General features: G+C 41.7%; 1 protein-coding gene across 4 annotated transcripts in view; it reads left to right on the forward strand.

The window, feature by feature from the left end:
- The window catches only part of DAAM2 (dishevelled associated activator of morphogenesis 2), a 206,453-nt gene that overhangs the window by 170,256 nt on the left and 21,720 nt on the right, over nucleotides 1-14,477 (forward strand). For all 4 annotated transcript variants that reach the window (XM_027788603.2, XM_005238672.3, XM_027788601.2 and 1 more), the window contains 5 exons: nucleotides 7,999-8,083; nucleotides 9,682-9,788; nucleotides 10,488-10,576; nucleotides 11,346-11,514; nucleotides 13,318-13,425. In XM_027788603.2, the coding sequence (XP_027644404.1) occupies nucleotides 7,999-8,083; nucleotides 9,682-9,788; nucleotides 10,488-10,576; nucleotides 11,346-11,514; nucleotides 13,318-13,425 (558 nt within the window). The remainder of the gene's footprint in view (nucleotides 1-7,998; nucleotides 8,084-9,681; nucleotides 9,789-10,487; nucleotides 10,577-11,345; nucleotides 11,515-13,317; nucleotides 13,426-14,477) is intronic.

Here is a 14,477-nt window from a genome sequence, read left to right on the forward strand (position 1 = left end):
GGGTACAGAACCTGGGAAACCTGTGGCAGCACTGAGCAATAAACTGTTTAATTGATCAGTAGAAAATGCAGGTTCATATGGATGTGTTTGTCTGTCTGTTGTAGCAGGCAAAACAGTTAAAAGCAAAGTTGCAGCCAGATCACCGGGACCGGAGTGAGTTCTTTCCATCGCTTAGTGAAGCCCATGGAGGCTCTCATTATCTCTCATTATGCTACTTCTGTGGCATTAGCCTGCATGTCATCAGGACCCCCACCATCCAAACCAGCAATGAGGGCAGGCTTACATTTCTCTCTTTGCAGCAGTTGCCAATGCATGTCTTTGCTGGTGTTGGCAGCTGACTGCAGGCTGGGGCAGAGGGATGGGGAGGCATAGGGGCAACAGGATTTTCATGCTGTTTGACAGACCTGCAAAGTTGTGTGTGGGGGTTGAGATTAACTCATGTAAGTAGGTGGAACATCTCCTAGAAGTAGTAATATATTGCATGCAGGTGGCTGGGCTGAAGAGGATCCAGGAAGGTGATCCATGACTTGGTATGACACTAGATATTTATTTGTCACAATCTGCTATCTCCAATAAAAAAGCAGTGTGGATGGCAACAGTACGTTTTTCACCATTCACCTCTTCTGTTGTGCAAGTCTGGCTCACTCTTACCTGAGAGGAATCCTCTCTGAATGGTGAGAGAGAAAGGATGGTCTCTGTGGTTTGTCTTCCCTTCTGCTGCCTCCAGCAAAGTGCTATTGAAGCACGAACCTTGCACTTCAGGGTACATAGTGTGTGCTCACTCCAGGTGTGCCATGTCCACTTCAAGCTGCTAGTTCTCTCTGACTAGAGGTGAAAAGCTGTGTTTTGTGACTGTCAACTTCTCCACTAGGAAATATCCTGTTCTTATTATTAGCAGGCCTAACTTGGATGATAGAGATTTGGAGACTGAGCTTGCTGTCCCTAAGGAGCCTGCCAGCTTGCATTGTGCCCTGTTAACTCTGCTGTGCTGTGGGAAACACCAGTCACCAAGGCTACCACTGGCTTAGGTCATTTAACGTTTGTAACAGATAGTGTTATACCTAGGATATCAGAATATCTTACAGCCTGGCCCATGCTTGCTATTTGTCTCCAAACTTCCCTTTTAAATGCAACTAGAAAAGCAAAAAATCTTTGGGAACTAAAATGGCACCTCTACGTTCATGCCTTTTTCTGCTCTTCGTGCTTATATGGTTCTGTTATTAAAGAGAGCAATCAGTAGGACTGGCTGCAGACAAGAATTGAAAGGGGTTTGTGACCCCTTTGCAGTTTTTTTCATTACCTCACTTATTCCTCCTTTAGGGTAAACCCTGAAGGAGAGGCACTCCCAGCCAGATCATCGTGGCTTCTGCCATGCCCTTGCGGCTCCTACAGCGCACCTTACGCATATGTGGGTGTGCACACATGTGCAGTGAGAGGGGATTGAAAACTGGTGACAAAGAGAGTTTATGCAACCCTGAGCTGCAGCTCCAGCTTTCAGGTTGCCACAGTATCTGCCAACAGCTGTTTCCAATTGACTCTTACTGTGCATATATCCCTGTAGTTTATTCCCCTTTTGTTTACACTAAACTGTCGTGTCCTTTAAAGTAAAATAGCTGCATGGGTTGGGTTTTCTTTCCTTCCACTACTCGAATGTTTTTGTTTTACTAACACTGTGTTAGAAGGGGTCAGGCAGAGCTCGTATTTCATATGGTCCAACAAGCCAAAACCCAGCTAGAGTGAGAAATAGGTGTCTCTTGCTTTCTTTTGCAGAGAGACTGGAGCATGGTAGACTGGAAAGAGATGAAAATTGAATTACTAGTTGATTTTGCTGACAGTTAACAGATTTGTAAGCCTTCCTCCCCATTCTCATCTCGATTTTCATAAAAAGAGCTCTGTTTCAACTACTTGATAGCAACATCTTTCAGTTTTCCTGCAGTGGAAGGATGTAATTGTCCTTGTTTAATGGAGCCTGGTGGATCCAAAACGAAGCTCTGTCCCATAGGCCAACTGTAAAGATTTGAACAGGCGCAAGATGAGTTATTTTGCAGTATTTCCAGTAGGCCATAATTCAACCAGAACATGGAACCATCTGCCTGTGGTGAGTCCAGGTGCCCACCGGCTTCAAATCTGACTTTCTTAATGGTGTTTCCAACTTAGTTATTTCTGTCACACTGGAAATCTGCTATCCCTCGTGAATTTCCTGATGTCTTCAGTTTCCACCAGGCTGGAGATTTAGTGTCAGACTTGTGTGGTCTGGAAGAGTCATCCCAGATCACTGTGTTTCCCTGCTTTCACCTAGCAGCTGGAATTTTTCTGACCTCACTCACCAGTATGGCTTCTCCCTGCCTCCATTACTTAAGTAACGGGTAGTATTTTTGTTGTGCCATATCTTTAAATATTCTTGCAGAACACTAAATGGTCCTTGCCAAACATGCCTAAGATATGCATTGCTTACTGTCTTGCTCTGTGAAATGTTCTGGAGAGGTCCAGTTCCATAAGACACATTACTCAGAAGAAGGCTGAATGTATAATTTTGGAACTTTTTACATGAATTCCGGAAAAATCATTATGTCAGTGTTCTTCTGAGATATGTTTGTTATTCCTGTGGCCCAGCCAGTCAGCAGTAACCCTCTCAAGAGGCTGGAAACAGTAGGAATGCTAGCAAAATGCCATAAAACCAATAGTAGCAAAAGGCAGAATATGACTACACAAAAATAGTTTTAAATGGGAATATGACAGTAGATCGATATTAGCAGGCAGGTTTACCAAATTTTTGTGGCTTTCATGATTGTCAGTTCAATCATATATCAATAAGGGAGAAGAAAAGGGACTTGTGTAGCATTTCCAACCAGAACGCTAAAAAGACTGAGTGTTTTTCTCACATAACTGCCCTCTCAATGCTTCTAAACCCTTTCAGCTCAGACATTAAGAAGACAAGCTATTCAGCCGATGTCAGTCTCAGTGTACTGCCTCTACTCTGCCCACAGTCCCCATGTGCATTTCTGCCATGTGACAATACAGTTCGTGCTTATTTCAAGGTAGATTCCAAGCAGCATGATATTCTGGGGTACAGATCATATTTTGATACAGAAACAGTTCATTCAAATTAGGAGTTCGGTTTTGCAGTGTGCTATCTTGAAAAACAGTAGGCAATAAACACCGCCTCCTCGGTTCCTGGAGAGATACTCTATTTTTAAGTTAAGGTCCACAATCAATGGTTTTACCTGCTATTCCAAGTATGAAAAACCCCAAGGTTAAACTGAACATGTCAGTCGGTGCCATCTGCCTTAGATCACAGCTAGGCAGGGCTGTGATAAAAGATGAACTACTGCCTCATCAATACATCACTGTAATTTGAGGATTCTCAAGTTTGGTCCTGCTTTGCTCTTCTTGGCTTAGAAAGATGGCCATCCCCATATCCTTCTTGGCAGGAAACAGAGAATTTGGATGCAAAGTGGCTTGGTTACTCATGAGCTTTTGCTGAAGGAGGAAAAGAAAAGAGAAGCCTGTTTCTGTATGCACTTAGTAGAATACTTTCACAGTGAAGTGCTGAAAAGGCACTGGTAGATTTGTACTAACATGTTGATACAATGGTATAAGATGTACCTGGTAAAATGTCCCAGCTGTTGTCCCCAGAAGGTTAAGGTACTGTCTTCTTCACAGCTGGCAGCTGAGATTAAGAGGATATGGAAAGAGTGGCAGCATCTTTCTGTCTTCGGAGTGCACATGCAGTTAGACAAGACTGACTCCAGAATGCTTCTTCTGAGAGCGGGGAAATATTTCTTTTTCCTGCCTTTATAGGGTAGTGACAATGAGCATTCCCAAAACACAGATATTTAACAGCCTGCAGCTTGACAGTTGTACAGAGCCTTAGGAGAGCTCAGGAATTCGAGAAGGCTTATGTCCCAGTCACAAAGCTTGGGAGTGGATTGATTAGATGCCTGTCTGAAATGAGTTGTGGAGATGGAGAATTCTGCAGTCAGTAAAAGCTAAGATTTGGGTGAGCTATACAAAGCAGCCTTAGGATGCAGCTAAGTATCAGCCAATACCTCTCACTGCCACAGCTACTACTGTTGGCATTGTTTGGAAGCACTGTGGTTCAGTTAACTTTGAAGTAGAAAATGGCCTTGATGCATGATAATCAGTCCCTTTCTCCAAGGCAAAAGGGTGAGTAGGACTGTGATCCCTGTGGTACAGGAACTTAATGTAGCTGTAACAAAACTCCAAGCTCTCTGGTAGTAAGGCAATCACGCTTCTTTCTCAAAAGCTAAGCAAGATCCAAGGAACAAGCATGTGAAGTAACTCACTTTTTCCTGTAATGGGAGTGAGGGTTAATGAGCAACAAGTATTCTGCTTTAATCCACGGGAGGGAGGAATGAAGGGGGGAGGTTACTGCGAGTTAAATCAATGGGTATATTTAAGGAGGAAAAATGAGCGAGCGCTGGATGTCTGTAAGGGAAGTTGATGTAAAACTGCAACATGTCTCCCAGGCATGTTCAGAGTCAGGCTGCTGGCTTTCTCCAAGAGGGCGAAACAATAAACCACTTGATGTCTGCAAGTGAAGCTGGTGTTAAATCAGCCGAGGTGTCCTGCAGAGATTAGTGATGAATTACTCTGCAGAGTCAATAGAGATTATTTATGAAGCCGAAGGGGATAGAGGGAGGCAGGCTAAGTACCATATCACAAGTTATTTGGTACTTGTTGAGCTTTAACATTGCTTGAAGATGACTCAAGCATTTGGACTTCCATATGCTGCCACCAGATGTATGGGTGAGGGAAGGAGGAGGGAGTATTCTCAGTAAAGATCCTTTCCCTTCCTCCTCTGACCAGTGTCAGGCTGCTGTTGAACAAAACCAGTCAATATCTGTGTTATGAATGAATGTGCTGCAGCTGAGAAATGGCCACCATGTTTTCCTCTGGTCACATTTACTTCCTGAGTTCTGATGCCAGGATCCATGATTTGGTGAAGCGTGAGGCAGAGGGAATACAGCCTGAACTGTATGCTGTTCCGAATTGATTTGTCTCCAGCAGCTGGAGGAAGAGTGCCTGGATCTGTAAATTTTGTAAGAAAGTCAAGACTTTCCAATAGATACTGAAATGTCATTTCTGTAGTGTAAATTTTTGAGCCATAATTCCACTTTATTTTGCTGTCTATCTCATATGAGTTTTAGGCTCTGAGGGATGCCTCTATTCAGTCCTAAATGGAAAGATTTTATGCATCTGCTTTAGGTTCCTCTTTAATCAGTTCACCTGTTTCTGTTTAAAAGCAGCACAGCTGTTTCACATTACTGCTGGCCATCTTTAAGATCTACTGCATGGCTGAGCATGAGTTTTGAAAATAGAAGAAGAAACACATGATTAACAATACTTTGGCTATTTATTCTGCCAGTTTTTAACTGGGAAGATCCCTGTTTTGTGCTGTTGGTGCTTGCAGCTCTTGAAATGCATCCTGCCCCAGAAGAGAAACAAGCCCACTTTGGAAGAGTAAGATTGTTTTGCCATAAATCCTTCTGTACTTGTAATTGGATTGGTAATAATCTAGGATGCACACCTGCAGGCACCACGACCCTGTTAGTAAGTGACTAAGTCAAACTGCTCCTCAGCAGGGGGCTGGCAAGCTTTCTGCTTCTCTCTACTGTGGGCTAAACCATCCAAGCCAGATGGTTTTATGCTGATGGCAGGGCACAGAATCATCCAAGAAATCAAAGTGTTTGTATAACTGTCTGTCTCTGGGGCTCTCAATTATTTTTGAACAGAACACGTTTTCCAGTGTGTTTAATGCTGATGAATGGCAGCAAACAGAGAAGCTTGGAGTCTCGGTCTCCTGGACAGAACAGCAAGACCAGCAGTAACATGTAGTACACCTTCTGTTGTGTTGACATATGTCAAACCTGTCTATTTGGTCCTGTTTACTGCACCCCCAAACACACACAGAGGTACTTGCACTGTGTAATGGTGTGGGAAGTGTAGTAATTGCTTGAGTTATTTGCATGGAAAAAATGTGAAACTCACCCTCATTCTTTTTATCTTCAGTGAAAGCAGCAACAAAAAAAGCCCACCCTGGTGTTCATGGGTTAGCTTCTTGCATGCCGTCTGACAGACTGTGCCTGTGTTACAGACACAGCTATCTGCAGACTCCAGGTTCTGACAAATATAAAGGTGCTCTCTAAAGGATAAATAAGCAACAAAATGTAGTATTTTAAAAACTGCAGGACCCAAATTGTCTGGGCATGTGTATATGTGTCTGCTAGGAGCCAGGACCACATCCACCAATATGCTTCTCAGCCCTCATGTGGTCACAGGGTTTGATCAGTTAAGGGTCACAGAGCCACGGACTTTACAATTCATGATTATTAAAGCCAGAAGAAACCCTTTAGTTTTTCTGAATGGGACTGTAGAGCTTTATGCAGAACCCCATGTATTGAGGTTTCTTGTTTTGATCATGAGTCAAACTGATGATCTAAAGTAAAAGGTTTCCAGCCTTTTCATTGTAAAACTTTTAATCCTTATATCTCATCCAAGCGTGGCCCAATTATGTAGCTTTTTTGGAAATTCAGTAGCTTTATCTTACTTAACTGGTACCAGTTTTCCCTCCTTTTCAAAAGGAGACACAATGACCAGCTAGGAAGAATGAGAGCAATTAGTTTAGAGGTATAATATTTAAAAGCTTTTGGATGTCTGCTGATTCATATTTTAGTTTCCAGCTGTTGGTTATATTGGGCAATATTAAAATGTTTTAAGTGTCTTAGATTTAGTAGTATTTCCTGTCTGTAAAAATAAACCCCTTTCTTTTGCTTTTACCTAGTTCCAAAAATATGATTCTATCCAAATGGCAATAGCAATGTGAAATTTCAACATGGAATTTCTTAGCACTGAAGACAAAAACATTCTGCCTCATGCATCAGCCTGTATCTCATTTATATTTGCATTTTTTCTCTCTGCTGTTAATTAGTTATATTGATTGTAGAAGGTCCATGGAGACTACAGACTTCACTCCTCAAATATTTCTTTTCACACTTTCTTGTTTCAGTCCCAAAATTGAGGTTTTCTTGTGGATGGCCTTCACTTCATGCCTTCACTTTATGGTTCATTTGATCCTCCCCTACTCTTCTGAAATGACTGATGAGGTTGTCATGGATTGGAGGTGGTGGGGTAGAATTTGTTACTTGTGCATTTCTTTGTTGACATCTGCGCTTAGAACCACCAAATTAATTTAATATAATCTCTCAAACAACCTCTCAGTAATCACATATATTGATGCCTCCTGGTCTGCCCTGGATTTCAAGTGGAGACCTTGAAAGGGTGGGTTTTTTAATTGATTCTGTGTTTTGTTGTAACTGATGACCCCTACTCATTGCACACGATGGACAGGAGTTGGTGGGAAGGAGATTGTAATTTGAATACCTCAGATAATGTTAATAAGCTCTTGTTTTCAGAGCTTGTTTCAACATGGATACATAGATGCTGTCGATTCCTTCTTCAGCTGTGACTGCTGACAGAGTGAACATACCTAGCACAGCCAGTCTTCTTACATGAAACCCTGTCCTCAGATCTGTAAGGGGAAGATCAGTCCCATTACTTCTTACTCTGGGAGATGCTTTAATATTCACAAGGTGGGGTGTTACATGGGCTCACAGTCACAAGTCACATGGATTTGAGGGGTTTTACTGTAGCAAAAGAATTTGATGAGGAAGGTATCTGATATGGGAGAAGCTGGAAACACTTTTGATCTATGAAGGCCCGATTGTTCCTGATCATCATCTAATTTTTGATGCGTGTTTGATTAACTGAAGAGGATAAAAATATATGATCTATGAAATATCTGCCTTTGGAACAGATTTGTTCATCTTACTGAATACTCTAGAATAGCAGCTTCATGGGAGAGCTCCCCGTGGTTCTTTTGTGGGTTTTAATGCAGCTTTTCAAGCTTCCTACTTTCTGAATTGTCAGAGTCGCTTAAGCTTTGCACTAATGGTACAACGTTGATACTGTTGAAAGGCTGAAGTTGTCTAATGAAGAAATCAGACAAGCAATCTTGAAGATGGATGAACAAGAAGACTTAGCGAAAGATATGCTTGAGCAGGTGAGAAAGATTACAATCAGATATATCTTATTCTTAAGTCCTTCACTGCCTGTTTTTTCACCGAAAGTAAATGGATATATGTACTGACTCTGCTGGTATGTGTGCAGATCTAACTTGGCACTGTCATGTCAGTGGAGTTGTACATAGGAGCATGAGAAAAGTGGTTTTCCCTGGGATATCAGATATACCTCCCTTGTGCAACTCTATTTGTATCAGGTTGATTTCATAACAGTTTTCTCTTTGTGATGCAACATATGCGTGATTACAGTTGGTATGAGGTTTCCTTTCAGATCCTCTCTCCTCACCTGTGACTTTCCCATATTTCTTCCCATCTCTTCTTTATACTGCTGATTATCTTGTTGGTTCTTTTCTTTTCTCTTTTCTTTTTCTTAATCTCCCTTCTCTGTCTGCAGCTTTTCCATTGGGAAATGCCATGAACTAGAACACGCAGGTCAGCAGTTAGAGCTGGGACTAGAAGGGATCTCACATTCTAATGAGAATGGTTAGAAAGGGCGTCAGGGACTTCTGTCGCTTGAAGTTGGTTCACTGTGTAGCTTGTGAGAAAAACAAAAAACCCCACAACTAAACTGAAATTGCCCAATTTCCCCCATTAACAGAGGGTGAAAGATAATGCTTTGACCAAAGATATATATGATAAATTTCCTTAGAAGTGTGCAAAATATTGTAATTCTGAACTGCCTGACAAATGCGATTCCTTCTTTGTGTGCAGTCACAGTATTTTATCATGTACAAAAAGCTTTTCCATTTTGGAAATTTATAGCCTACTTGTCATGTTATCTGAATGCTCACAGCTGCTCTAGAAGTCACTGCAAGCTTCTGATCCTCCACACCTTTGAATATCACATTTTTGGGGAGTGGGATAAAATATTAAAAAGTGGTAGAAAGCAAAGTGCTTGATATGCCTTGTGAGCAGTTTTTGTGGGTGTGTGCTGAGGCTGTGTGCATGGCAATATTTATAACTATACTAAAGCACAACTACCCCCAGATATGTCAAAAATCTGTCAGAGTATGAGCTTTTAAGGTCAGCAAATGAATAGCAGCCAGTGTCAGACACATATCCAGTTGCTCGGTTATTGTTTATTGTTTCGGCAGAGTAGGGCAGACCCAAGAGAGAGATAGATGAGGCTTTGTGTGTACTCTAGGATAGGCACGATGGGTACTTCACACTGAGTGGGACACATCCTGCTCTTGTTTGCACCAATCTAAACTCCAAGTAATGCTGTGGGAATCAAAGTTCTCTCTGTACTTCCCCTTGGGTAAGTTGCAGTAGCACTTGGCCTTTAGGATTTAGAAATGGAAAATTCCCCATAGAATTAAAAATTAATCTAAATGGGGTCAGTGAAGGATAAAGACAGAACAGCAAGCAAAGGTTTAAAACAGGTCAGTTTTGTAGCCAGAGCTGCACTTTTTTGAAGTTATGGTCACACAGCTGAGTCAATGTAATGCTTCCCCATGGTAGCAGGGAAATGAGGGCCCTCTCTCTCTCTCTCCATCAGGGTTTGTTTGTGCCTCTCTGTCCCTCTCTCCTTTTCCCTGGATCTCTCATCTCAGCATTTGGTTTGTGTCTGTCACTCTAGCTGCTGAAGTTTGTTCCTGAAAAGAGCGATACCGACCTGCTGGAGGAGCATAAACACGAAATTGAGCGGATGGCCCGGGCGGATCGTTTCCTCTTTGAAATGAGCAGGTCTGTTTGATACATTATAGGAAAGTGCATGGAGGGCTTCTTGGAAGGAGCTGTAATGGTTATTGAAAATGGATCATCTGGCACTGAGGGGGAATGTGCAAGAGATTGTGTGCCAACATTATAACCTGCATTTGCCAAAAGCCCACAAATTTTACAAAAATTTCCGTTCATTACACAAACTTTTTATTGATGATAAGCACACTCCATGCTGTCATTAAGGACCAGTCCCCTGATGACAAGCAGAAATCTAGCTCCTCTGCCTGAACATGTTCACAAAAAGTAGTTCAGATCTAACTGTCAGATGTAGTGTAGCCAGGAGTCAGGATTTCATATAGATCCCTTTTTCCATTCAGCTATCCCATCTTCTCATCCTCTGACCTTTCTTGTTCCAGCTTTGCTACACCCCTGATCAGGTTTAACATCTTGTTCTTCTAATTGAAATGCAGCTGACATCTCCCATAACTCTCATACTTTGAGAGTAATGGGAATTCTTCCAGCTCCTTTTCAGTTATGATCAAAACATGCCTTGAGGTCCTTCACTTTAATAACAAGGTTGATTATGTAGTGTTAGAAATTTGAACTGTGTCCGTAATCCCATGCCTTGTGGGTCTCAACATCCAACCATTAGGCAGCATACCAGCCCTGGGCTTCAAAATACAGTTCCAGTTCAGTGTTGGTTTTCCTCTACCCTTCATGCAGGATTGACCACTATCAGCAGCGGCTGCAAGCATTATTCTTTAAGAAGAAGTTTCCAGAGAGACTGGCAGAAGCAAAACCAAAAGTGGAAGGTATGCTTAAAGCTTTTGCTAAGACTTGGGTAGAGGGGCAGGGAAGATCAAGAGCGGTCTTCAAAGGAGGTGCTGTTACATGTGTGCTGCGGTTGTAGAGCCAGTGAGCCCAAGGTATGTCATGTGCTAAGAAACAAATTCTTTCTGACACTCTTTTTGCAACCATTGACTTAATAAAGTCAGTTTCATGATTGTTATACTGTAGATATGACCTGACAGATGTGACAGTGTGCTACCAGGCTGTGCTGAGCTGCCAAAAGCTTTCATATCCTTTCTGTGCAGGTCAGCCTTCCCTTCTCCCCCTCAAGTCCTTGCACCTTCCCTCTCCATGGGGCAGTTAGAATAGATGCCTCAGAATGGGGGTATTCTGGGAATGTGTAACTTACAAGGAGGGGGGGTACATGGCTTCTGTGCCACATGCATGGTTATAGCAGAGGAGAGGTGAGTGTATTCTACTCTGCATTTTCAGATGAGCTCAAGCCTTCCCCCTGCTCTCACTGGCTATGTTTTTAGAGTGGGATGTCTGAGATAACAGCCTTGCTCCTGGCTTCAGAGGACCATGCCACAGGCTAGATGTAGTGCATCTTCCTTCCAGTTGTCCTGGTTCTGGCAGGAGGGTGTGGGAAGGACAGTACACACACAGATGGTGTTACAGCATTTGCTAGGCAGTAGTCAGGTGGGCATTTCAGGGTACTTCAAATTATGGGCCCAAGCATGTTAAAAACAGCCACTGTGCAATAACTTGTTCATTTTTTTCTCTCTTTTCAAGCCATCCTTCTGGCATCTAAAGAACTCATCCGAAGCAAGCGTTTGAGGCAACTCCTGGAAGTGGTTCTGGCCTTTGGGAATTATATGAACAAGGGCCAAAGGGGAAGTGCTTATGGCTTCAAAGTCTCCAGCCTGAACAAAATTGCAGACACCAAATCCAGCATAGACAGGTAGGCTAGAAGGCCATAAATTAGTTACTGCGCCGCTGCATCTCTTATCATAGTAATGAAAGTGGGGTTTGTTTGTTTTTAGCTCTGTAGACCTTTTAAATAATGTCTTGATTTGACATTTACGTAGTGCTTTTCACTCTAAAAGATCCTGCAGCAGTTAAGACTGGCTATTGACACAGCACTCAGATTCTGCTGTTTCTTTGGATAATGCACATCTGTTGTTGGATTATGTTTCTGCAACACTATGCAAAGATGACAAAACATAGTATTTTACAAATAACTGAAATAAATTTGGGGGGGGAAGGATTTCTCTGGAATGTGCCCTTTATACCGAAGTTTTATGGCCATGGTTTTGCAAAAAAGAAAACACAAAAAACTCCGACCACAGTTTTATGTCTCCTGTGAAACATGGCATATGTTTCTGATGCAGGACTGTCATAACTGGCTCACTACCTACACCAGTAATGGAACCACAAGGCATAGCTTAGAGAGACTGAGCCTGGTTGTATCTAGAGCAGTTAAAGGGAAATAGTTGGGTTTGGGAAGGTGGACCTTACTATTAATGGACGTGGGTTGCGGGTCTTCATAGTGCTTCCCTATGTTTTGCCCCACATCCCCATACTGGTTCTCAAAATTAATCCAGCTGAGACTGGGGAGAGAACACCACTTTTGGGCTCCAGCAGCACTAAGGTTTTCCTTGGAGATCTCCTGTACTGGTTCTTATTAACTTGCACCTTCCTTACTTGTGAAACCTGCTGAGACCGTAGTTGTGGTGAAATGACTTCAGGCTGCGACAGAATAAATAGTGGCAGTAAGAAGCTATAGGAAATTCATCCCTACCTAATAGAGTTTGAACTAACAGAGTTCTGTTTTGACTACCACAATGTCCTTTCCGTATTCCAAGGCTAACACTTGTGTAGCTATGTTGAACATTTCTTTGCCTTAATGTAGCTTGGCTTGATTTTCCATATATTAAATGTCCTGTGCAGATTCTGTTCTCTCACCAGTTCCCAGCTCCCAGGCTCTAGTCTGTGTGAAGCAGTGGCCATCTGCTGTCTAGCCTGTCAGTTAACCACACAACACCCACATCAAGTAGCTGTTACGGCTGGCTGGTCTCTCTACATGCAAAATTCACTGATGCAAAATTCATCATTTACTTTACAAATTTTCTTAAATCTTCTCCTGCATCTCTTACATCTCATTTCTACCCACTCCTAATTGAATTGCCATTGCTTTCGTAGTAGTGAGCCTCACCACTACTCATAAGCATAGCTGTTTAGCTGTTCCATTACTGTAGGAGTTTTCTTTGCAGCTTCTTCAATCTTCAAGAACCTTTTCCTCTTTTTAATTAACTCTTAGGTTTTTTCCACATTATTTCCGAGAACAACTCACCTTTCCTTTGCGAGTTAATGTCACTTTAGTACTATTATTTTTTTATTCTCTGAAATACCTGGGGACAAACAGTACACTGTTACACAGTTTTCTTTTCTGTTATACCATCTACACAGATAGATGGAAGCATGCTGGGTGCTTCTAGAATAAATCAAGGCACAATATATTGCTTGAGGAAGGATGGTTCATAAAGGGCTAATTCATTTCAGTCTGTGATACTTTTCTTTCAACAACAGAGCTGCTAACTGCTGATATATTGTTTATTTTGTTCATTTAAGCATACTTCCTACCCAAGTATTTTTTACTCATTTGTCACAATCCTCTCACCATTCATTTCCTTCTATCCAGCATCTTCCTTGTCACCTTGCACCTTGTCATCTCTCTCTCTCTTTTTTTTTTTCGCCCCCACAGGAACATTACACTGTTGCACTACTTAATTATGATCTTTGAAAAGAATTATCCAGATATCCTAGATATTCAGTCTGAGTTGCAGCATCTTCCAGAAGCAGCAAAAGTCAAGTAAGTCCAGTTCTATTGCTTGTTCTCAGAGCTGGAGTTCCCAGTGATTTTTTTTTTATAATGATCATCAGTTTTTTCACCGCTATCTTCTAAACTCGTGGCCAGCCTTACAGCTGAAATGCCTTTGTGCACATCTTTGATGTTTCTTGGATGTACATCAACAGAGAACTTTGGTCCAAAAACATTTGTAGATAGCTAAATTGACAGCTTTGCTCAGATATGCCTGTATCTATTTTATTTCTGAATCAGACATTGTAACTAGACTGGCTGTTGTTTGTAATTTGCTCACCATATTCTAGAGTGGTTCATCTAATTCACATGCTATTTTTTCTGGATAATTGAAGGTTTGTTTTTAAGGCAGCGTCAGTTAGGCAAGAGGCTGTAGTAAGCCCTTTCAGGAAGATCATTCAAACTTTTGCATAAATCGGTCTTGCACAGAAATGTGGAAAGCATCATACTTTCTGCACAAATTCAATGATTTTTTTTCCTCATTTCTGTAGGTGTTTGTGGAAAGTTAATACACAAGCCATCCGCCAAATACCATCATTTTTTTTTGCCTTCCAAAGCACTGGTCAAAAATACCTTTGCATATTACTTGCCCAGCCATGATTTTTTGTATAGGGAACTACTCCAGCTAATGAAAGTCACGTGAAAAATAAATGTAGGTTCACACTTGCAGGCATTTATTAAGGCTTTAGTGGTGTTTTTGAGATGTAAACTACTACTAATTAAATACTTGGAGGAGATGCCTGCTGACTCACAGATAGGTACTAACTAGTTACCTGGAAATGAAAAGTAGTTTTTTTTCATACAAGTCCTAGAAAAAAGACTCTTGTTTGTATGCGGTGAGCAGAAATTCAGTACAAGACTTGTGTCTAGTGAAGTGTGTATTAAACTAACAGTAGAGTTATATCCTCAGTTACAATGTAAGTTTGTAAGGACTACCATACCATATGGTAGAAATGCAGATGGACAGAACAATGTTTGGACTGTGAAGAAGGCAAAAATCACATGTAAATGTACCGCTAATGGGATTTAGTAGTTCAGTGGCT

The sequence above is a fragment of the Falco peregrinus genome, chromosome 11 (genome assembly GCF_023634155.1).
Source record: "Falco peregrinus isolate bFalPer1 chromosome 11, bFalPer1.pri, whole genome shotgun sequence".
Taxonomy (NCBI): Eukaryota; Metazoa; Chordata; class Aves; order Falconiformes; family Falconidae; genus Falco; species Falco peregrinus.